Source organism: Haliotis asinina, chromosome 2, assembly GCF_037392515.1.
Source record: "Haliotis asinina isolate JCU_RB_2024 chromosome 2, JCU_Hal_asi_v2, whole genome shotgun sequence".
NCBI lineage: Eukaryota > Metazoa > Mollusca > Gastropoda > Lepetellida > Haliotidae > Haliotis > Haliotis asinina.
The window spans coordinates 85,823,257-85,848,796 of record NC_090281.1 but is presented as its reverse complement, the minus strand read 5'-3'; the positions used below and the strand labels follow the sequence as shown (position 1 = coordinate 85,848,796).

The 25,540-nt window shown below is 38.4% G+C and overlaps 1 protein-coding gene across 1 annotated transcript; it reads left to right on the top strand.

The window, feature by feature from the left end:
* Positions 1 to 455: 455 nt before the first annotated feature.
* LOC137274495 (PGAP2-interacting protein-like) lies at positions 456 to 24,326 on the top strand. The gene is made up of 15 exons (XM_067807712.1): positions 456 to 593; positions 8,501 to 8,813; positions 9,187 to 9,341; positions 9,716 to 9,902; positions 11,469 to 11,608; positions 11,952 to 12,185; positions 12,435 to 12,512; positions 13,983 to 14,062; positions 14,435 to 14,540; positions 16,144 to 16,279; positions 16,677 to 16,741; positions 17,144 to 17,285; positions 17,899 to 18,048; positions 19,168 to 19,323; positions 20,057 to 24,326. The coding sequence occupies exons 1-15, from the start codon at positions 485 to 487 to the stop codon at positions 20,136 to 20,138; spliced, it is 2,133 nt and encodes a 710-aa protein (XP_067663813.1). The 5' UTR covers positions 456 to 484; the 3' UTR covers positions 20,139 to 24,326.
* The last annotated feature ends 1,214 nt before the right edge of the window (positions 24,327 to 25,540 follow it).

Genomic DNA, 25,540 nt, shown 5'->3' with positions numbered 1-25,540 from the left:
CTATTAGAAGATCAAGATTCTGACTTGAAGTAACTGATAAACAGTAAAAGTAAACAGTGAATAGGTGCTTGTACACGAATAAAGAACATACATATATATTTGTTATTTGTTTTAACATGAGTTGTGTATGTGCAATGAATATCGAGTATTGTCTGATACACTGATAACTCCTTTTCTCACTTTTACACTTTGATATCAAATAATACAAATGTCATGAGTATTGAAATATAATAAAATAATGTATGGCCATTTTGACCTTTTTTCTGGCCAGTTTGACCTTTTGTTATGTCCATTTTGACTAGGGTTAGTGTGGCCATTTTGTCGTGTGGCCATTTTGACCTGTTCCCTGAAGAAAAATGCTAGTCATCAACCATTACCTCAAATTATTTTTATCTTAATACTCATTGTCCCGACAACCCAAAGAGGGCCCCTCGCGTCGCTGGACTGGTTCTGCAAAGCAAATCGAACAACGATAGAGACAAGCATGGCGGAGGGAGCTCCGCGAAAGAAGACAAGCGGCAAAGACGAACGTGCAAAAATGGTGGATCTGCAGACAACAAGTGCGAAGACACTTATAAGGGACACTATTAACGGTATGATTTTCGGAATAGGAATAATTTCTAAATGACATCCTCCGTAAACGAGCCACGAATAGATGAAACATCACTGAAACGAGGAAGTTGGACGAACGGCAAAGGCAGGTAACTCTGCTCGTGGCTGTTTCAGTCAGTGGGGGATGGAGTCTTTAGCAGACAGGGGATTGTATCTTTTATGTCTTTAGCATTTTGGTATTCCGACTGACAGTCATATAACTGGTGTTATCGCATTGATGGTGTTACAAAGGGTCGAGTAGCCGGTGCGATGGATTCAGAGTCGTGCCGTCAACCGCTGAGAACCGCTGTTCCGAGCTATTGAAAGTAGCTGGTGACCTCGTGTAGTTGATCACTACACGATAAATCTACAGCAGTGCCGAGCTAGCTATTGTTCATTTCCAGCTGAAGACACATATTTAGTGATGAAACCTATGTTTTCAACCCAGCGGTTCATTACAGAAATGTCAATATTTCAGGCATTATCGAATTTGTTCAAGCAGAGACCATATAATAGATTATCTATTAGATCTATAAGGTCTCTGGTTCAACATCTATAAGGTCTCTGGTTCAACATCAACAAATATGACTTCAGTGACTGATAGGGGAAGAGTTCCTCCAAAACCTAATACAACAATTACTAGAGGACTCAAAACAAATAACTGAAAGCCCACAAATCAAGTACAATATATATCTTGTTGAACCACGTAGTGTTGCCTCTCTTAATCTGAGGACGAAAGAATATGGGTGAACAAAAGGAACTCTTTCCACAGATACAGTTATCTTTGGTAGATGAATACAGTTAAAGGGGTACTGATGCGGAGCAATTTCCATGGACTGGTTGTTCCTTTTGCTATTGTTTTTCTCCTGTGAGTACCCGAATGATATCCCAGAATTTGTGACTGGTTAGTGACCTCTGTTGTACACCCGTATGTATAATTGAGAGTTTAATTATAGACAGATCAACTAAGGTGAAGTCATTTTTACTTCATTACAAATTTATTATGAAAACAAATGAAACACTTTGAAGGTTAATCATCTGCCAGTGGTAGAAATGGTAAAAAAGTATTAGGATGGAAAAATAACGAAGCCAATGTACCTCTTTATATTTTGTCTCATAGCCTTAACTAGTTTATTGTCATATTTGTATGATTTTGAAAATTAATAAAAGAACACACGGTTTGCTTATACTCATAGTAAAATTCTAACATGACTGTAACATTTAAACATTGTATAGACTGCCAATGTGGATCCTATTTCACACATGCCCTATGAGCGATCTAGTGTGTGTTTTCTGTCAGATAGATTCTGCTGAATGCTACAACAAATAAATTAAAACAAAATGCAAATAGTGAATTTAAGACAGGCCAATGTTATAGCAACAATGTCAGGCTAGTGCCTTGTTCAGGAATGTATCATCAATATCTACATAAGGGAAATCGTATTCCATTCATTTGCACCTGGTAAATAATCATGCTCTATGCCGTGTGTCTTTCAACAGTCTAATTTGCTGAAAACCTGATAATCCTCTCATTGGTCACCCAAGATAGCACAACTGGCAACTAATTGTATGATGTCCGCCATTCTAAGTAATTTAGTTAACCAATAATGAGCAATCAATCAATCAACGCAATGGTGGTTAATTCTTTGAAGGGAGGATGTTGTTTTTACACTCGCACTTTATGACAGGGTGTATTCAGTATTAATTAGTACATCTACACACACTGCCTTTTGACAGATCTGCTGTAGAAGATAAAAGTAATTAATCAATCAGTGTGTTATCGGTTAATCCTTTGACCCTTACATGCACATATTACATAACATGTAATACATTTGCCACATCAGACCTTAATTAATAATGTTGATTATTTACTCCACACAGGTGAAATGCCAAATGGGAACCTTTGTTGAAAGGGAACCTGAGTGGTGTCACCACTAATTAATCCTGTTATAAATTCATTAACTGATCATCAAGTGAATGATGACAAATAACATGTGTAGGTTTATGCCATCAAATGTTAGTTACAGCAAGGAAGATGTAATCTCTGTGTGTCTCATGCAGTCTGAAAACACTTATGGGCGGAAACTTTTTTGAGGATATTAGCGGAACTTCATTGTTACTTAAGAAATACATGCATGCATTTGCTGTGTACTTGGGTAAATAGGTGTAATCAGTTCTTTTACATAAGAAAATTTTCAGATGTCTCTACCAATGGCAAAGTCGCAGTTTTTAGTTTACGAATTCAAATAAATCAACTGTGTGGTTTTATTATCATGGATGATAAACCAGGATAGCTACCATAGCTACCAAAATTTACGTATGATTTTTGCTATGACAGCTGGGCCAACCCTCAAAACTATCTAAATATAAAGCTTTACATTCTTTCGGACTTATATGAAACAAATGACTTACTACGTGCCTGTAGACATCATACTTTCACATGACATGATTTGATACCAAGGTAAAAACACAGAAATAGGATCAAATTGGATCAGTCACTATACCATCCAGATATCAGAAAACAAAACTACACTGCTGGGATATTTTGTTATAATCAGGCAAGGAATACCATGGATATTTTTAGATATTGGCATGTGATGGGCATCCGACCTCCTGACTGTTTAAGGTGAAGAAATTCTGCCAATCTGGACAGGAGCCCAGTACCCTTTGCCCTTCATGGTCAAGGGAGCGGGTGCTGACCAATTTGCAGCTTGGTTTCGTAATTAGACCTTTGGCAAGAAACATTATTAGCCTTGCATCAGTGACCCTTTAAGCCAGCAATATGGAGCCCTCTTTAGGGTATGTTCACCACCCAGGCAGGAAAAGAAAGACAGGTTAACCCAAACCCATACTCTAACCCAAACCTAACCCTAACTCTAAAACTCTACCCCAAAAACCTAACCAAACCCTAAGTTTTGGAGGAAAAGTTTATCGGTAAACATGGTAAAACAGTCACAAAGTAAGGTAACATGTCATAATTAGGAATTACGCTTTCTCAGTAAAGTACAAATTCTGGTACTTTTTTGGTTGAGTCCCATATGGAATTTGAACCCACACCCTCAGAGTCAGGCACCTAATCGTCAGCACACAAAAGCAGCTGCCTAACCCGCTCGGCCACTGTGACTTCCAAGTGTGTGGCTGTATGGGACTCAACCAAAAAGTGCTAGAATTTGTACTTTAATAAGAAAGTGTAATTCCAAGTACAACGCATGTTACATTTGACCACTCTCTGAATGGCATTGTGTTATCACAAAATAAGGTGGCAAACATATTCTATAATGTTGAAAACAAATCTGGAAATTGGAAACAAGGTAAGGGTTGTGGAAGTCACGGTGGCTAACTGTGTGTGCTGGCGATTAGGTGCCTGGCACTGAGGGTACAGGTTCTAATCCTGGATGGGTCTCAACCAAAAAGGTACTAGAATATGTACCTTAAAGTGAAATCCCAATTATGACATGTTACACTAAAGACTACACTCACCAGTTTGGGATATATGATTAATCCGACTCTAGTATAAACATCTTAATTCCCATGAACACATGGGCGATTGGATCAAAGGTGGTTTACCTTTCAACTGTTAGTACTAGTAATTAAAAGTAGAGAGGACGATCTCATCGGATGTTGTCGGGCAAAATGTAACATTCAAACTTTGGGATGTACAGACGATTGTTCAACAGTCAATAGACACCATCACGCAAGTAACAGGGCAAAAGTGCCATGTTTGTTTGTGAGCTCAGTTTGTGACATTTCAAACTCAAAAGACGATAATAACAAAGCGTTGATTTGATGATTAGCTTCATGAAACCTGTTCATTCTCGCTGGGTAGTAAGCAAGAAATCATTGCATATTCTTACGGGGATGGCAGTTGTCAGGTCTGCTAAACGCGGTCCAGTGAGTTCAAACAATGTAAACTAGTTCTAGTAATGACAATATCAAGTGCAAGAGACAATATATATGCGAGATTTATTAATGCACGTCAGATATAGCTGGTTTTTTTGCATAAAAAGTATCTTGCATTATTTTATTGATTTACAGTATATATTTTTCAAATATTCTTAGTTCCTTTTCAAGATGGAGTGATTTCCATATGTAAAATGTTTCCAGACACACTTGGAAACATTTTTATTGATGCTTTTCATGCTTGATCTAGGCAAGCTGACTCATATCAATAATTTCTGTTACGTGGCTCCAACACTTAAATCAATCTACATTACACCAGTATATACGATGCCTTGTGTGACATTTTTTTACTGCAGTCCAAACCTTATGGTGCAAGAGTCTCATCTGTGGCAGACTTTACACGAAGTGCTTTAGGTGCCTTCAGCTGACAAAACTCAACAAGTATAACCTCAGCAGGCTGTGTGCAGCTATTTGCTGAAGATGAAATACAAATGTCAGAGATGCCAACCTCTATGATTTTATCGTAGTCACTATGAAATTTAACTTCAAACTACGCCAGTACGATTCCACTAGAAATCCTACGAAATTTGAACAAAATGCATTAAAATTCGGATATATAGACAAAAACATATATTTTCAATGATGAAATGCATTTTCGGACTTACGTACTGTCCATTCATCTTATTTAATGACATATTTCGAATGGAATGATTGCAAGTAGCAAGCTTAATGTTAGCAAAGCTGATAATATCATTCATTTTTATTGTCAGAATCCATCATGATTTTGTTTATTTAGTTAACTTCTAATATTATGGTCAAACTACTAATTTTGAAAGCTGAAACTACTATTTGCAACACTTTGGTGTTGGCATCTCGGAAATGTATGTCTCCACCTGTATCATCACTCTGTTGACTAATAAGTCCCGGACATTACTGTGTTTTCAGGTGTGGCAATACAGACTTGCCAAATCAAGGACTTGTTGACTTAATAAATAACTTCTCAAATGTATGGACAGTCCCCACTGTAGATTGGCTACTATCCAATGAGTATCATTTGAATTTGCTTGTGAACGTTATACTAGTGCATTTGGATGTTGTGTTGAACGAGAAGATGTTTGAAGGAGAAGTTGTTTCTCTGCTCCCATGACGTCTTCTCGTTCAGTACCAAATATCCAAATGCACTAATAACTAAGTATGACATTCTATATTTATTATATACCCTCTTATCTGTTTTAATGAGCTTTCAAGAAAGTAGAACCGGCAGGGATACAATACAGAATCTGGGATGCAATACGGCATTTGACCCCATCATCTGTATTGCACCCCTGTATTGCCATCCAAAGTTTACGTGTGTGTTATTATAAGTTGTATGTTTCAAACACATTATACGGAACAAACTGAACAATCTAGCTGGTGATTCACCAGATCAATAAAGATAATTGAAAAGGTTTAAAACATTTGTTTGCTGGAAATAGTGTAAAATTCTCAATGGTCGTTTTTACATCCAACCAGCCTTTGAAATTAACACTAGTCCTACCAACTTGTACAGCTAGTTTGTACAAGGGACAAGTGATACTCCAGTAATGGTAGTCCTCATTGATATGTAGTATTTTAGCATGCTTGGGGATGTGCTTGTGAACCTGTTCTTAGTTTTGATATGGAGTGGAATTTCATAAAACCAAAAGCGTCAAAAAGTAAACATATTTGTCTGCCCCAAACAGTATTAGATACAAGCTATGAGAACTAGTGAAAAAAGTTTATCTTTTGTCCTTTGGACTATAACTGACGGTTTGAGTGGCTCGTTTGTTGTTTCTTTCAAGTATAACAGACTAAACTTATTTATTTGTAAGATTCTTAATGCTCCTAAACATTTTGTCATTATTGTGTAGGCAATTACAAACTTTATACACTTCTGTCTAAGTAAACTTAGTCTCAGTGTATTTCGTTACATCCCACCACTGAGTCTAACAAAACCTAGTAGAAGGTCGCGTCAGGTAGCCTTTGATCGACAAATGGCCATCCAAACGCGAGACGGTTAAATAGATTTAACCAATCAGACAACGGCTACTATTTAGGGATCGGAGGGACTTTCAAAATATTCAGGCCACTGACACAGATCTCTCCACAAACAAAAATCCACATATAACACTGTTATTTGACCTGCAGTATATACGCGTTGGGGTTTCTGTTGACATGGTTACCATTAGCTAATATTTCCGCAAGATAACATCCTTGAATATTGCCCAAAAACTATTTTCAGCGACTGTTAACTCTCTGTTGTCAAGGTTGTACGTAGGCCGTGTGCATCACCTGGAAGCAAGCGTACGCTAAATAGCATTCAGAATCGTTTGGGTTTCGAGAGAAAAAGTTCAGAAGGTATGTGCGAATGTCCACTTTCGCGATTTGGTAAGCTGTGTTCTGATTGGTCAGTCTCAAAGGTTACCTGACGCGACCTCCCATAAGGTTTAGTTAGACTCAGTAGTGGAGTGTAACGAAAAGAACTGAGGATAAGTTTACTTAGACTGTATACACTTCAAAAGTTCAGATAGATGAGTATGCACATTCCTGCCCTGGTTCTTATTTGTCAGTGATTATCAAAGTGTTCTTAATATCTGATATTTGATTCCATAGCAAATGCTCATAAACAGTCCCAAGTCAGATGATACAATTTTTCACCCAGATCAAGAGGTTATTAATCATGTCTTTGCTTTTCAGAGACTTAAATTTCTCCAACAATATCTTGACGTTGGTGGAATAGGAAACAGATTCAACAATTATTCAACTGAATTCAATGTTAAATATGTTAAATTATCAACAAATTTAAGAAAATGTTGAAATAATATAGCCTTTGCACAAAGTAATTATTTTTTCTAAAATCCATTCCAAATCCCTGTAAAGAAAACTGCACACTATCCTATGCATGTTTTTCTGGTCAAATTCTTTTTCAAGGACAAACATAATTTTGACAGAATTTGCAACACCTGTTTGAAAAGAAACTCTGTTTATCCTGACTTGCTTCATGCAGAGCTGAAGCAATGTCAGTTGGCTGAGTGGAAGTGACAACTCAGGGACTGTGAGACTAAGGTCTGCCCAGTCAGGGCGTGCACTCGGTGCAGTGGGGCGCAAGACAATTGCTGATATGTCATATCATATTACTAGACTTGTCATGTGCGGTTTGTTATGGTTGAATCTCCTACCTTCAGCTACCTTCAGCTTGATACTAACTATACTTGTTGAAACTGAATGTTGGCATGCTCGCTCAAATGATTCCATTTACCTGTCACTAATACAAAATACTGGTTTTATTTTCTACTTTTAGGTGTAACAATTGAATATTCATTATGGTAACTGTGGTAACTATGCTTATTTCATATGAGCAGATATGTAGTTATTCATGGGGTGAAATAGTCTGGCTCAGAGTCCCTGAACTACATTATTTTCATTGCTCCCTAGCCCTCCCTGCAATGCTAAAGACTTAACACATGCTTAAATAAGCAAGCCTAGATTTCAATATCACTGGGGATCCTTTTCAGTTTAAATGGGTTTATTTGTTATTATCAAAATTACATTTATTGAGTGATTAAGTTTTGTCTAGGGATGAAATTAATCATGCAGTTTTAGGGTAATGTAATTGAACTAGTGTCATTATCATAAGGTAGACTAATGCTTAGTCTTTATGTATGTACAATTTGGATGGAAACAAATAATCCCTTTCAAATAGAAAACTAGCTATAGTGAGTAGGGGGGTCCTGAACCTGAGGATATCTAGATTTGCCTCATTTTGGACTGTGTCACTTTAGGGAGGGCTAGGCAGAAGGGAAAATAAGGAAGTTCAGGACCCATGAGACAGACTAGATCTCAATGGTGAGAATTATGATACAGATGGTCCCAGAATTCAAACATGAGAACACAAAATTCATGTGACACAAGGCACCTCGTTTCTTTCTCGCCTCTACTTGTTACACCGGTATTTCTTAAAAGACTAAATATAGTTTGTTATTGTTTCCAGGCTTTGTGTTCTGGAGCTTGTTCCAGGGACTAGCTCCTATGATCTGGTTCTACCCTCTTAATGAGCTGGAGATATCAGGATATGAAGCCTTCGCTGCCGTGTGGTTCTGTCCCATATTCTGCGTCATTCCCGGTTTCCTGTGCCTGATACAGAACCGATGGGTCCTTGGTCTGCTGCGGCTTGTGTGTGTAGGATGCCTGGCATCCTTTCAGATGCCAACAACTCTGTCGCGGTTGGTGGTGCTAGCTGTCGGATCAGGAACAGCCACACTGGTGATGGCAGCCCTGCTGTTCAGCCCAAGTACAAGGATCAGGTATATGAGCTGATATTCACTAGATCCCCGATGGGAGATGGGGGAAATGAAGTGTGATATCACTTCACTGGTCAGTGATTGGTTAACGAAGGTTTCAGTTAGCTTGCTACAAAAACATTTTTTCCTTAAGCTGTAATCCTCAAATTTTGAACCTTGTTGACTCAACAATTTATAATTACCAATAAACCATCACCCTTTTCTCTTTGTTATCAAATTTATCTCGTCCTGTAGTAATTGTTTGGGTGATTTGCTGCTTAGAATTCATTAAACACTACAGATGTTTTTTCGAAAGTTAATCTGATGAGATTGATAATTTGTAGTCCATGTGCTCAAACTCATTATCTAAGATTTTTTTTGTGTATGTGTTTTTCAGGTCCCAGTTCTACTGGAGCTTGATGTTAGGAATGTTTGCCTTCCTATCCAGTCGGATATGGCTGACATCATTTGTCCCAACCTGGTGGTCAAATTCAACAAACACGGCAGTTATCTCTCTTGGTGCTATTGCCGCACTTGATCAGATTGTGTCGGGTAATTGTGAGAAATGAAAACACCTGCAAAGAATAAAAAGCAGAAAATAGTAAATAAATATTGGTCATCAATGTGGTGCTGACCTATACAGCAGGGACAGTGTACAAGAGCATTTAACTGGTGTTGTTTTCAATAGTAATAAGTTCATTTATGCATGTACAAATGTTTAGTATAAAAATGTAATAATGCACTAGAGTACATTGGCCGTGATGCTACGGTATTTTTAATGCAGTTAATTGCACTTGGTGGTTTTATTCTCAGCTTCTCAAGAAGTATTCAATCCAGGCATAAACAACTTACCAGTGTATACCATATTTGACTGGAAATTGTTGGCATCTCAGACTGATCTTTAACCATAGGATTCTTGTTTTTAGGTGATGACAAAATCGAAAATGGCTCAAAACGCTTATCCAGAGCTGACCGGCCGTATTGGATTCCAGCATCCCTTGCTTTTGGCAGTCTGTTGTATGTGACACACGCCTGTTTTGGGGAGGTGTCACTGATACTCAGATGGGTGGTCAAAGGCTACCCTGACCCTGGTCCTATGCCTTACCCATGGGGGTGAGTGTTGTGCAACTGTAACAATGGTAACCATGGTCGCCAGGGTTACACTGTTTGATTTACTGTTTTATATTATATATTTTATATAAACATATTATATAATATCATTTCTCAGCATTTTTATACCCCCATCATATAGTATTATGTAGGTTACCCTCTGTGTCAGTGCATACGAAAAACAGGGAATGTACTCTATCCACTTTTCCACAAAATACTCTTTGTGGAATTCACTGAACTTATGCATGGGCTTTCTTAGGATTCTAATGGTATGCATCTCATTGTTTTTGTACATTATTGTTTGTTTGATGACACCTATGTGTACTTCAGTCATTGACCACATGCATTAACACCTATCAGGCTATACACCATTAACAAAATACACTGAACTCATGCAAACGAGTTCTGTCTCTGTCACATTATGTAATTACACAGACAGGCAGGTGTGATACAAACAAACTGCATCAGTTATTCTTCAATGACTGGATCAGGCGGAAACTGGTGCAAACTCACATTGTCAGTGTCAAGTTCTGCTTTGTACTTTGATGTACGACTGTTTCCAGCCATGCAGTAGTTCACCATCTCAGTATTTGTTGATTGGATCGAACACAAGAGCAGAGAGCATGTATTTACAAAATCCAACATCTCTATATACATTCTTTATGGATAACAACTTGCTCTTTTACCATGCTTGCCATAAAAGGTGACTCTGTTTGTCGTAAGAGACTCGCTGACTTGGTTGACACATGTCTTCGGTTCCCAATTACGCAGATCGATGCTCATGTTGTTGATCACTGGATTGTCTGGTCCAGACTTGATTATTTACAGACCACCGCCATACAGCTGGAATATTGCTGAGTGCGGCGTAAAAGTCAACTCACTCACTCACTCACTCACTCACTCACTTGTTCTTTTGTATATGATGTGATGTTTCGGTACAGATTCTTATACCGTTGTCACTCTTGCTTGACAGCGGTATATGAATCCGTATGAAGCCTTGCATCATATACAATAAAAGAAGTTGTTATCCATAATCAATCTTACTTACTTATTATTCATTATACTTCTAAAATGCCTATCAAACACATCATCTCTAAATACACACAATATGCCCTCAGCATATTAGCAGATCAACCAACCAATGATAAGTCTTTCTTATACTTGAGCGGACACCCACCTGCACTGACTGGGTCCGGTCTCCCAGGTGCTTTGTTTTGAGGGAAGTAAACCTAAGTACAAAGACGACTATGTTTGTAAGAGGTGACTAATGGGATCAGGTGGTTAAGCTTGCTGACTTGGTTGACTCATGTTTCAGTTCCCAATTGCACAGATCGATGGTCATGCTGTTGATCACCAGATTGTCTGGTCCACTTACTCCCACTCTGAACATGATCTTTTAGATGAAAAAGTATGTTTTTCGACAATTGAGGAAACAACTGTATGTGCTATTTTGCAGATAGAGAGAACTTGGCACCAAGGAATGGAGAAACTAGTTCGACGTTAGTTTTTCAGACTATGTCTTACCCATACAAATATCCTTGTTTAGGTTTTGTTCTTGTCTGTTTTCAGGGGCCTTGTACTGCTGAGTCTTGCCTTCGGCACCTACATGTCACAGTGTCACCATGTCTCCAACGCCACCTGGTGGTGGGCATGTGGCCTCCTCAGCTCCTTTGCGATGTACTTCCTTCCCAGGTGGATGGGTTTTGGAGGTGAGAAAGTGAACTTTACTGTTGAAGATCAACCTTGATCTGTAGGTACTTTAATGTGGAGACATCCAAATTGGCGGGGAGGATGTGTCTACTCATAACACCAAAGACCTGGGTTCAATTCCCCACATGGATACAATGTGTGAAGCTTGTTTCTGGTGGAATATTGCTAATAAACACTAACTCACTCACTCACTTTATATGGAAGGTGTCATGAATATTTTGTTAGATATTTCTCTAGTTAAGGTTGAGTTTCTGTAAATATTTTCATTGTATAAAACACTTTTTATGATCCCTAATTTGTTTTGCTCAGTATATGTCCATATGTGCATGTGCATATTTTCAGGTGGCCTGGTCTTGGCGATGTATGTAATGTCTGTCTGGCCAAAAATATTTGACCAGATGTCTGGCTGCCCCGCAGCGAGCCTCACACTTGCTATGATTGTCTATGTTGCTGAAGTATTATTTGGTGTGTGGACTGTGGCTTACAACTTTGTACCTGGGGGGGTGTACACCAGGGAGCACACTGATTGGCTGATTGGATTTGTTATGGTGATGATCCTCTTTGGACTACATTCAGGTACGTCTTGATTCATTGTGAAAGAAGGTTTGTAAATAAACTTATTGTATAGTGAACATGTTGTCGTGATACATCTTGCTGTTTTGTTACACAACTTTTTAACAGTGACTGGATTTTGTCAGTGCCGAAGTTATATGATTAGTTATATTTGTGTACATAGCGAAGAAATCAGTGTTAAGCATTTGAAGTCACTGTAAATCCAGGGTTGTGACACCTGTGTTAAGTTATGATGTTTGTGTTGTCCTTCAGGTGGTAAAATAATGGAAAGCAGAGCTGCCTTTGTCACCATCAACAAAACAAAGATGCCATCTACATCACACAGTGTCTGTAAGGACATTTTCACACATAATACATGATTCAGTATCTGGCAGAAGGATTTATTTCCAAATATTTAGTTATATGATGAAACTGTAAGTGATTTTGATGTTGCAGTGATCTTATCACGAATTAAAATCTGCTGTTTTTTTATTAGTTGCCCATCTCTATGACTGCTTTTTTCATGATTGGATTTCGTTAGACGTCATGGTCTTTTCTGAAAAAAAGAAAATATGATGAAATAAAAAGCCTTTCTCGCTTTTCAGGAACAATTTAGATGGTAATCCATATCATTATGCCCCACCACAAAATGGCCAGGAGATACTGGAACTAGTTCATGCATCAGCCTTGTCTCTGCTTCTGTACCTTTACTTCTCAATGGTGACAGTTTTTCTCAAAAACTATTTTAGCCAAAGAATTGAAACTTTTGACGTTGATGTTCCTGGTCACTATCTGAAAGTAGTCAAGAATTAGAGTTTTGTATTCATTCTTGCAGTTAAGGCCCTGGATCCATGTTAGTTTACTTAGTGCAAATGTTAGCAGTAAGAACAATAGTTATCAATAATCTAAGAGACACTTATTCAAATAGTGGGTTGCTTGAAATATTTTTGTCCAGAGTTGTTTCCCTTCCATCCCTCCTTTATACTTCATGTTTGCATACAAACTTTGAGAGAATCAGTGTTGAGGTAAACACCTCCGATTTAATATGCATATGCTGACTTAGTATTATCATTGATACACTAAATTAACATTCCAAATATACTTCATGAGGACATATTGTCGAGATGTCGTATGCTAAGATGATGTCACAATCAATTCACGTCACTGGCTACAGGCTCAAAACTGGATTCTTTTGATATTTGGTACCTAGGTTCACCACAGTATAAGAAAGATCCCAGTAAGGTTTGGTAACCTTGATCTTTATTTCAAGATCACAAGTGGACTTAAATGTTTTACTCTAGTTTGTGAGATACCTCAAGAACTCTTCACTGGATTTTCTTCATATTCGACACCAAGCTTTATCTAGGGAAGGCCCAGGACCCACACAATTTTAGTGACCTAACCTAAGTTTCAAAGTCAAGATTTCAGAATGTTAACCAGCATGTAAAGACTGCGTGTTAATATTGTCAGCAAAATATCTCAGGAACAGTTCACTGGAATTTCTTCACAGACTTTCAAGACTTCCTTTGAATGTTGTTCAATAAGTGATTTCTTTATTCCTGTTTTTACATTTTTCATACACTAAGGTATTTATGGCAAGGTCAAGGTGATTTTGGAATATATCTGTGCATTTCAACAACTACAGAGCAAGATATCAAGGGAGTTTGACTGGTCATGTTTTTGTTGACTTTTGACTTCATCCTAAATTATGACCTTCACTTTCATTAATTTTGAAGTTTTGATTGGATAATTTGCGGCGTGGGATTATGTCACCTTAATGACAATGCTTGTTACATAATTGTTTGTTTTTGTATATTTCAGTGATAATTCTTCTAGTGTTGTCGGGCCTGGGAGGCTTTGGTGCAAGATATAACCCTCATCAGTTCGACCATGCACCCAAGGTGAGCATTCTTTGATGGGAGGTAATTCCAGATCTTTGTATTATTGGATGCCTGATTCCAGTTGAGCTGTGACACCTGAAATACAGGTCTTGTAAACCCATTTGAACAGTGGATGGACATCAATGTATTGTTCAAATTTTGAAACATCTTGATTGGCAATGAAACATTTTCATGGTGTCATCTGTATCGGACATGTTGTGAATTCTATTACCAAATCATGAAAGTTTTTCAGGACAGTTTTGATGATGGTTAGTCAGTATTTTCTCAAAAATTAACTGACCTCAAGTCCTGTTCATATGAATATATAAAGGTTTTAATTACATTAGGGTATTTGCATGTGTTTTTTAATCCATAATCTTGTGTGTGCTGTAGACTGTCCCTCATGAATTTACGGCTGCCATTTGGACGTACCACTTTGGGTATGATAACAAGGGCTGGCCCAGCCTGGAGAGAGGAGCCCAATTACTCAGTGATACAGGTAACACCTCAGAGGCCAATATTAGGTCCCAAGATCACAGCAAATGACTGACAATTATTCTCAAGTCTAGAATTACAAAATTTCTCAATTCATGCTCAAAAGTAAGAAGTGATTTTAATTAAACAACAAACAAACAAAACCAAAAATATTCAGATCTGGATGAGATAGTAGACAGATCTTTTACGATCAGTTTCACTTGTGCAACTACTGGCAAACAAGGATAAGTTGATCACAGACCTGACAGTTGACCCGTTAGCATGAGTGAGTGCTGCCCACTGGCACTTGCCATAGTGAACGAAGGAGCCCCAGGTTGTCCTCAATCAAGTGTGATCATGTGAGAGTCTTATGAGCAAGACGTGTTCAGCTACGCGCAGAATCAATTTCATCGTCATGCACTGCACTAGCCTTTATCTGCTCTCACTTTCACAAACCAAATGGGTTTGTTCTTGCTGTGCACTGCCTACTTCTTGTAAACACATTCTCTGCACCAGTCTCATGTATGCCTGTTTGTCAGGGCAGTCGAACTGCATTTCCTAGGACCAGATATCCCACCTTCTTGATGATTTTTATGAGAAATGAAACTTACCTTCAGTAATTGTACTTGCTAAACCAGACCCCACGCTTCCAGACCCAGACAGACGGCAAATATGCCATTGATTTCCATTGAAAAATGATCCTGTTATCAGGATGGAAAGATCAGTGCACACCGAAGGCATTTGATATGAATTGATTAATTACCCATCACAACACTAGGGACATGTGTTAATTAGGTTGTTATTCGGATTTGGGGTGTGTGAGAACATCTCATCTGGAACAAAAACACATGTTTAGTAAGATTATGGTAAACTACACTGTAATTATACTGTATATAACACTTATAAATCAACATCTACTATCTATCACATTGCAAGTTAAAAATAGCCTGCCACATGATCATAAGTCATGTGATCCCTCCTGGAAGTTTATTTTCTGAAGATGGCATAACTTCAACATAATGTCAGATGTTTTCAGGGCTAGAAATGTATCTTTAGAATGAAAAATGAGTATGCAGTTGGGAAAAGAGTGACTGTTTGTCATGGATTTACATTTTTTTACCACCTGAAGCTTCAAGCGCCACATGATTACATCCTAGGCAACCTGACAACTTGTAACCTGTGTTCTGCCTTCAGTCTATTGTTGGTACACTTATATGTTATGATGATTCACTGTTATTACGATTGACTGTTGTTTATTGATATACATACATGAGTTAAATTTCACTACATACTTTCACTGAATTTTTATGTCTTGCTTGTTTGATCCAGTTAACCAGACATCTTATAGGACAAATTGTTATGGATAGCAACTTCTTTATTGAGTGAGTGAGACGTTTCAATACAGATTCTTGTACTGGTTTCAAGCAGGAGTGATGTATTGAAACGTCGCACTCACACAATAAAGAAGTTGTTATCCATAACAATTTGTCCTATTTGTACATCTCAACTTCTAAAGTGCCACTCAAACAAGTCAAGCAGAAATCTTGCTGTCAGGATGATTTTGAGTGAAACCAAAACATCTGGATAAACAGGGTTCAACTGTATATGTGACATTCCACACGTTTCAGACGCAGACTTCATCACATTGCTGGAGAGTGATGCATCTAAGCCATTCCTAGGCAACAATGACCTAGGGATGTGGCTGGGAGAGAGGCTGGGAATGTATGTTGACTTTGGAGTGTCCACTAAAGACCACACGTGGGGGTGAGAACATTTACTTTCTTGTGCTGTTGTCATTAGATATATTTCAGTTTTTAATAGCGCCATACATTATTCAGGTCAGATGGAAGAGGGGAGTCTGTGCAAATTTAATTCATTGTGCACAGTTTATCATGGGATCTTGTGGTTAGTTTGCACTGTGCTCATGCAGTAAGTTATCACCAGGTTGTTATCCTTCGGACCTTCTTCTGTTTTTTGCTTTCCTGCAGCATCCCATATTATAACTGAAATATAGTTAGACCAATGTTCAACAAAAAATGACTATCAGTGATTCAGTGTTTTATGAGGTATTTGTTGTTGTTATGTATTATTCAACCCACAGGCTTGTAGTTTCATCGATTTTGGTAGTCTTGTAAACCAAGTTTGTTTTTCTGCTCTGCAGGAATTTGATTCTGTCGAAGTATCCTATTGTAAAGTCAACCCATCATCTCCTTCCGTCCCCGCATGGTTAGTATTGACTGGAAATATTATGAACACAATACCATTTATAAAGAGGTTAAATGTGACATGTTATATTTGGGATTACACTGCCTTTCCAAAGTACAGATTCTGGTACTTTTGTTGGGTTGAGTCCCATCCAGGATTCGAACCCACACTGTCAGTGTGTATGCTTCGATTACAGTCGTCCTGACATGACGAGAAATAGGATGTCTCCCTGGTGTGTTGATTAAGAATAATGCTTCCATTGACTGGCATACCATTCATTACAAGCTGCTGTAGTTTAGTTGTAATGCTTCGCACTATGGCATAAAAAAAAACATTCACCCAAACATAGTCCATCTGAACAGATATGCAATGGATAGATATTTTCATTTTAATAGCATTTCATTTGGATTGTAACTTGTGCAGGTGAGCTTGCTCCAGCCATCACAGCCACAGTCAACTACACTGGTAAACTTGTTGACTTTGTTGTAACACACATGGGCAACGACCGCGATGTGCTGGATAGAGAGCTTCAGGCAAAGTTCCTTTCAGATGAACTGCGGAATGCGTATGTATGCTGTTGTACAGTTCAGCAAACATAGTTTTGAAGTGTTCGCTAAACTACACATAGTTTGAAATAAACTCCAAATTGCTTGGTCAAATGCTATTTACATAAAACTATATGGACACAAAATATCACTTGGAATCATTTGATTTTAAAAAGTAGATGTAAATTCATTTTCTGTGTCTAATGTAATACAATGTTACCTGGAGGCTAAGTTTGATGGGGTGGCTATGTATATGAAGTGGGGAAAATCCTTGTTCAATTCCTAACAAACTACATTCTTGCTATTCCCTATTAAATCGCAGGAATATTGCTGAAGCCAACAATAAGATGCATTCCTTAACTTCCTATGCCATATTGAGATTTTTTCTTCAGTACGATTTCAGAAACATTCACCAGTGACTATGGCCAACTGAATCTTGCTGATGTATTGCTGATGTATTGCTGATGTATTGCTGATAATGTACAAAAACGCAATAACTAAATTCCTGTTCCACATTGCACTACGATACGAGTGTCAATCATAGGAGGAGCGACAGCTACTTTGTTGTACGAACCGAAGTGAGTTTGTTCATCTCGGATTTCTGCTTAAAAAATATCCTGTGTTATTATCCAGTGAGAATCCTGCCGTGTTCCTGGGATATGTGACGTCTCAGCCTAGAAGTCGAGATTACATGCAGTTCATCAACCATGGACAGGTCAAGGACATTGATGAGACTGATCAAGACCGGTGGTGTGAATACATTATGTATAAAGGGTTAATAAGGTGATTGATCAGAGCTGTGGTGTGAAGACATATAAACCCAAAGGGTGCTCTTCACTTTATATTAGACATGGCTTCTTTTCCCTGAAAAGACGCGTTTGTTTTTTGTTTTCTCCCAGGTTTTACTTTTGGTAAGTGAGACCTCTTCACCGGTTTTATTTTTACCTCACTCTATATTGACATCAACATTCAAATTCAGATGATATGTGAGTGTTTGAAATGAATTTAAAAAATATTGTCAGAGATCATTTTAAGATGTGCAGATGTTTTGCTTAGAAGGAATTGAAATACATCTATCAGGTTATTAAGTGGACACTTTATAACGAGGTCACTGGGCCAACAAAGATTCCAGGGTTGAGTTATCTATTCATAGTTAGGACTAAGGTCATTACTATGATTTTACTAGCGCTTCAGTGACTAATATGAAGCTTCATTACATGATCATCTAATTGTCCATCACTGATGGTTTATACGTATAAAAAATAGCTCTCCTCTTCAGTTATGGAAGGATGACAATATATGGATGAACAATAATTTCTTTATTGCTATGGGAGTGATGTTTCGGTGTTATCAAACAACGGTGTTAGAACCTACACCGAAACGTTGCTCTCATAGCAACAAAGAAGTTGTCCATCCATATATTGTCATCCTTACTTACTGCTTCAACTTCTATATGTCTCTCAACGAAGTCTTCAGTAGTGGTTGAGAAAGTAAGACCCCAGACCAGAGGGTGGGAGAAGTAAGACCCCAGACCGGAGGGTGGGAGAAGTATGACCGAGAGTGCATAGCTCCAGTCTAGGGTCTTACTTTCCCAACCATAACCTTGTGTTTTATCCTTCATATAAATGTATACAGAGTACATGTGGTGACTTCTTTTAGAGGCCTTTGGAAGGAGTTGATAGGTTATTGTAAGATGGCTGATCTGGACTGTTGGTGTGAACACATCACATATGAAGTTTAATATGATAACTGAACCAGACAGGTATCCTAAGTACATCATGTATAAAGGGTAGATAAGGTGGCTGATCAGCAATGATCAAAATACATGTAAGGGGTTAGTAAGATTGCTGATATGGACTGATGATCTGAATGACTGAATCACTTATAATTTGATGATTGTAGACTGGGATACGCTCGGATCACACATGGCGGTCTCAGTGATACAGAGGTACAGGTAGCAAGGTTCCGCATCCCCGATGACCCAGAAAAATACTCAGACCATTCCAAGACATCCATCGATGGTAGTAAGGTGGACAAGAGGATACGGTTTAATTCCAAGTAAGGACTCGGCTACTTTACAGGAAGATAATATGAGTCATAGTTGTGTGATATGCCATATCATTAAGATTTCAATATGCAGAGTGGAATATTCCTCATTGAGAATCCTGAGAATCATTCCTAAATACCCTAAGTTACTGTCCGACTGTCAGTGATTATTCTTTAATGCAGTAAAATCAGGGGTTTTAATCAATACTGTAGTCCAGTTGTTCAAACGTTCAGTTGTTATGCCAAAGACATGGGTGGATTTCCCACCTTAGTACAATGTGTGAAGCTCATTTCTGGTGTCCCCATTGTGATACTAAGGGATTGTTGCTAAAAGTGGCGTAAAATCCGACTCACTCACCCACTCATCACAGTCAGTATACAGTGACATGCATGGACCATGACAGTGGCACTGGCCAGTGAATCCCTAGAGTCATCTGTTCAAACAGGCATAGTTCACGAGATCAGTTCTAGCCAGAATCTTCATGGGGCTTGAACCAGTTTTTTATGACATTATCCTCTCACTATCAACCATTAGTGTTAGGGATTCAGACTTGATTTTGAACAGGCAGCCTCCTAAAGCTGCAATATTGTTCACATATTTTATTTAATGCCAGTTTACACCTTCACTTCATTTGACCCTTGAATGTCCTGGTTAGAACTGATTTTCAGTAACCCATGGTTGTCATAAGAGGCGACTACTCACCTCACCTCACCTCACCTCACCTTGTGATTTCTTCTGTTCCAGGTTTGGCTCTTATCATGTTGGTCATGGCTATTTCAAAGGACATGGTTTCCACATGAGCACTCCCAAGTATTTCCTGCCTTGAATAATGTCCCACCTAAATTATGCCCATCTTGAAGTATGGCCCACCATGAACTCTTGTTATGCCCTATAGGATGGCCCACTATGAAGTACATTGTAGGAGGGATATTTTGAGAAGGGTTTCACTGCTAACACATGCATTATGACTAATTAGTGTTGTGAACCATTGGGTGAAGTATTATTGTGTGATGAGTTTACACCTAGCCATAGTATTTTAATCTTAAATTTACTGCACAGTTGTTAGGAAGAGAGTATCTCTTAGATGATGATTTAACAGATATCAATAGTTTCTGAGTCTTAGACAGGTAATGGTCATTTGTCTATAGGATCTCTTAGCTGATGATTTTACACCTAGAACTAGTTCTCTGGTAGTCTGGTAGTATAATGCATAGTAAAATCTTAGTTATCAGTACTTGTCCATGCAAGATACTGCAGTTTAATATTTTACAGCAACATTACACTAGTGTAATACCACTACACGCAAGACATGATAATGATTTACAGTTATGATGTCTAAATGCTGATACCCCATTCACAGTGGCGTCAGACCTTGCTTGACTCACTGAAAGCTGAGAGTCATGACACTGCAGTTTCACTCAATTTTTGTGGGAGTGTAATAAACAGAATACTAAACTCATTTCCATGAAATGCCATTTTTATCAAACTCATGAAATGTTTAGTATCAAACGCACCTTCACTCATTTTATACCAAATCATCATCTCGTTTAGTATTACATAGTTTTATTACATGGATGGTTGTTAAGTATCCTCTATGTATCTCCTAGCAGAGTAGTTTGCATCAAGCACACTGACATGTTAGTCACTATCTCTTATCAAAAGTTGAGGAGTATGTAATGATGATTTCTTACGCTATCTCTTTTCTCTATTATTCACCAGCAGATGGTGCACAGATGTATGTTGCCTTGTATCTCCCAGACATGACACCTGATACTGCTATCTAACAACAGACAATCATTCTCTTGTTGTGAAGTAATATCCGTCACTTCAGCAAAATCAGAATATGTGAAACTACCTGTAACCAGGGTAACTGTTTCCTTTACTTTAATGAATCTATTATTTGTGGAACTGTGCACATATTATGTAAATTGTCAGAATTCATTTGTTGCTGTTTCAAGGAGACAAATATAGAACTTTTGTTGTTTGTTTATACAGAGGTTTTTGTTGAACATTGTTACATTGTGAAAGATAATCAAAATCTGGACATAGTTTGGCACCATTCGTGACTACTCGCGTCATCCCGGCAAGCCGGATGGCATCTTGTACCCCTCTTGTGGCCATGTTTATGACTGGGTCCTGTCTAAGCGCAAACGGGCAAGGATATAAAAATTGTCTAGTACTATTTCAAGGAAAGATAACTCTTTCCAACATCCCGTGGACAAAACAGCAATACGGTCATTACTTTTACATATATATTTTATGTTTTAGTGTTGTTCATCCTTAAGCTCAAAGTTTATGTTTAAATTGTGCTTGGTATAGTTAGCGAACTTTCAAAGTTCAACGGTACCGCCATTTTCATGGTTTGAAATGCATTTTGCTAAGCGCGATTTGATTGGTTTGCCACAATTCTTGGCAGTGATGGCGAGGGGTACGAGTCTTCTTGTAGGTCACGGAAAGAGACGAGTAGTTACGAATGAGTTTGGCACTAGAGTGAGTGAGTGAGTTGAATTTTACGCCGCACTCAGCAATACTCCAGCTATATGGCGGCGGTTGGCACTAGAGTACTTCATTTACTTGGACAGTAATATACTGGATCTCGTGATTGCTTTTCTCACATGATAAACATTGTGTTCAGTATGGCATCTTCAATGTAAGGTTAAGGCAAATGTTGAGATGAACATGGAGCCATTTGAGAAAGTTAGCTTCTTAATACTGAGATGGAGCTTTGAAGAGAAACTGTGAGCTGTTACAACAAAGATACAGGTTTGATCATACTCCGTCTCAGCACTGTGGCTTGTATGTTGTTAATCACTGAACTCACCAGTATTTCAGGTAAATTACTATTACTAGTCTGGCTGGACAGAATGGTGATTGACATCATGAGCATCAATCCAAGCAATTTGGTTACAATGACCTGTAGAAGCCATTAAATTTTGTGTCCTGTACTGGAATACCAACCATGTACCTACAGATCCAGGGCCAGATGCCTTGTCCTGATAACCAAACATGTTTACCGGTCAGGGAGTTGACAAAGCAAAGATGTCTTCATCAACCACAACAAGCAGCAGTTCCAAGAGCCAACCTCAGTCTCAGATCTTCATGGGTCCTGAAAACACTGAAGCATATACTGACAATATATAATGAAACAGAAGGTGTGGGCCCCTTGTGTGTGAAGTCAGTGTTATTCCCAGACATAAGATAAATCTTGATAATGCACCCTGCAATTCTTGAGCTGTTCATTTTTCATTGTTTTTTGCTGAGGAGAGCGAAATAGGACATTGTTCAATACATCACTTATATACTTATTGTCATGATAGTTTTCTTGTTGGTTGTAATTTCATGAAAACGTTTCAATTCAGTTATTGACATATGAAATGTTTGGTATTTGATAATGAACATTCTTAAAGACATGTATGTAAAGCCAAATTGTGTGTAAATCTGGTGCATTGTACATCATGTTATTCTTAGTTACATGTGTGAATGTTGAATGGACATTTTTCCAACTCACTGTCCCTCATGGTATTGACAATAAAGAAATTCATGTTTCTTCACAGCCTCTTGAATTAGACTTTATGGTTTTCACATTTCTTATATCACACCAATTTGTCTAAAACACAGATTATATGTTAGTCACCATGATATGTTGAAACAGCATTAAAAGGCATCGAGCTACAGTACCTTGTACCTCTATTTCTAACCTCTAACTTACTTCAATACTGGTGTGGTAGCCACTTGGAAGCCTAGGTTCACATCCCCACATGTATACAATGTAAGATGCCATTTTCTGATGTCCCCAGCTGTGATATTACTGGAATAATCATAAAAGGAGCATAAAACTCACCCGCCCACGCAAATATTTCCCCACTCAAATATTTCAGTGCTTGTACAGGAGCACCTTAGCCATTAGGTTCATGTGAAAAATCAGGACATAAAACCTCAGTACAGCTGCCTTGGGTGGAATTTTGAACCAAAGGCACAATGTGGGGGTAAAATTAGGCCAGTTAAATCCACAGATAACCCTGTAGTACATTAAATACACTCTATGTGTATGTCCAGTCTACCGTGACGGAACATATTGTTGATTTTCTAAGAGAAAAGACTGGGGTTAAGTATTATTCTTTGAGAGTATGTTTTATGTAAAGGGCCTTGTTGGTCTGTTGTTTAGCCGCTACACTCCTGCTATATGACGGCTGTCTAAACGAGCCTGGACCAAACAATCCAGAAACCAACAGTAAGAGCATCGATCTACGCAATTTGGAGACGATGGCCTGTGTCAACGAAGTCAGCGAGCCTGACCACCTGATCTTGTTTTTGGTCACTTTTCAAGCATGGGTTACTGAAGACCAATTCACTCGGACAGTAGCCTTAGACAAAGTATTCGGGCTTTAGTTCTGTTCCGTAGGTCTCTGTTATGATGTTGGAATGCACACTGAGTAGCAGTCGACATGACGTCACAGTTGTGACCTGATCCTTAATCAATGACATAAGGTTCCAAGCCTTCCCCTTCCTGGGTCAACTTTGTGTCGTCGAGTCCAGCCCATTCATGATAAACATTTGTACGTTACGATTGTAATATATGTTTCAAGGTTTAGGCTTAGGCCTTATAGGATGCCATGTGACTTATTTATGAGAATTATTCACTTCATGGTGCAGTGTACTTATAGACAGTAGTGGTCAGAATGATTGGTGGAAATGATCCTTGTCAGGTGTTTGTTAACGTCGCACTCTTCATTATGCCAGCTTGGTAAAACTTCCGTCTGTACCCTACCCCCTAACAAAACCAAAATTACAATCTGACATGCATACCTCACCCTAAATTTCATTCAAGAAACTTTAACAGGTTTGAAAAACAATCAAGGACTCACCACTAGAGCAGATTTACTACGTAAAAGAATGGAGTACGGGTGGATGTCTTTCCTCCGGCTTTAAATGGTGTTGGTATTTATTACTCTTTATGTACCACATGTAACATTGTACACTGAGTGACATTCAGTAAAATAAACATGTTGCTTCTGAGAATTTTTTTCTCTTCTTTTCGTATTCAAACCTATCTGGAATATAGAATGTAGCCCAGTTGTTCAAGCGTTTGCTTGTCAAACTGAGAGTTCAGGTTCTGTTCCCTGTTACTATATGTGAGACCTATTGTAAGTAGTCCATCCAATGACCATGCTGGAATATATACTAAGTCGCGAACTACATTTGCTCGCTGACGCAGTTAATCCTCGAAACGCCATGTAGCTGGAATATTGCTTAGTGCGGCATGAAACTGAAAACACAGTTAATCCTCGAGATTCAGGAAAATGCTAAATAGGAATTCAGTAAAAGCACCTTGAGTAAATATTGGTAGGTACCGACGAACTGTCTTGACCTAAATCCAGAGAGAATACGTGAATGCAGAGAACGACTATACAACCGCATGGCAATTATACTACAGTGTATTATACAAACGCGCAAATTTTGACTGACGATTCTTGCTGCACTTGATGACAAGTAAGTTGAAGATAAGATTGAAGAATACTGGCAGAGAACCCGGTTTAGGAATTGATCCATGAATGCACAAAAGAGTAATGATGTAACTGAGGCTAAATAAAAATGTGAAATGTTTCTCGGGCATCGGTGCATCACTTTAATTGTGAGCATAACAATTTTTATTAAAAAAATAATTTTGACTTTGCCGCGTCCCGATCATTCATTTGTGCACTATATGAATGAGTGTCTGTAAGAACGAGTGCCACTGAATCTACAACTCATTAACACGTGCAAAACTTCCCAAGCTGTATTTCTGATAGAGAAAAAAAACATAAACATGTGCTCTTCCCTCCTTTCTATCAAAAACTGAAAAACAAAGTCCTACCGCCCTCGTCACTTTTGAAAAAATGTGTCAGAGAAACATTTAATTATTTTTATGCAGCCTAATACCTACAACCCTTCCCATGGCATCGACCCTCGATACAATAATATTTTGGAGTTATTGACCATTTGTCCAGCAGCAAGCTTCCCCGCGGGTGCTAGCTAACCTTGGTGTGGTCTTTCGATTTCCTTTCTTAAAGAGACAAAACCTGTGGACAATGCAACGATTTCCGAGCCTGACAATACACCCTTACACGATCTGACAATCAATAATTAACAATGTAGACAAAGGTTAGTTAGCTCTATTTGCTCCGAGTCAAAGCTGCGCGACTGCCATGACAACGTTTAGTATCCGGAAGACCCCCAACAGAGCGCCGA

Coding starts and splice junctions, on each gene's coding strand:
- LOC137274495 (XM_067807712.1), top strand. CDS start 485: ATGGCGGAGGGAGCTCCGCGAAAGAAGACAAGCGGCAAAGACGAACGT. Junction 14,063..14,434: donor AGTTCGACCATGCACCCAAG/GTGAGCATTCTT, acceptor TGTGTGCTGTAG/ACTGTCCCTCATGAATTTAC. Junction 14,541..16,143: donor CCAATTACTCAGTGATACAG/GTAACACCTCAG, acceptor CACACGTTTCAG/ACGCAGACTTCATCACATTG.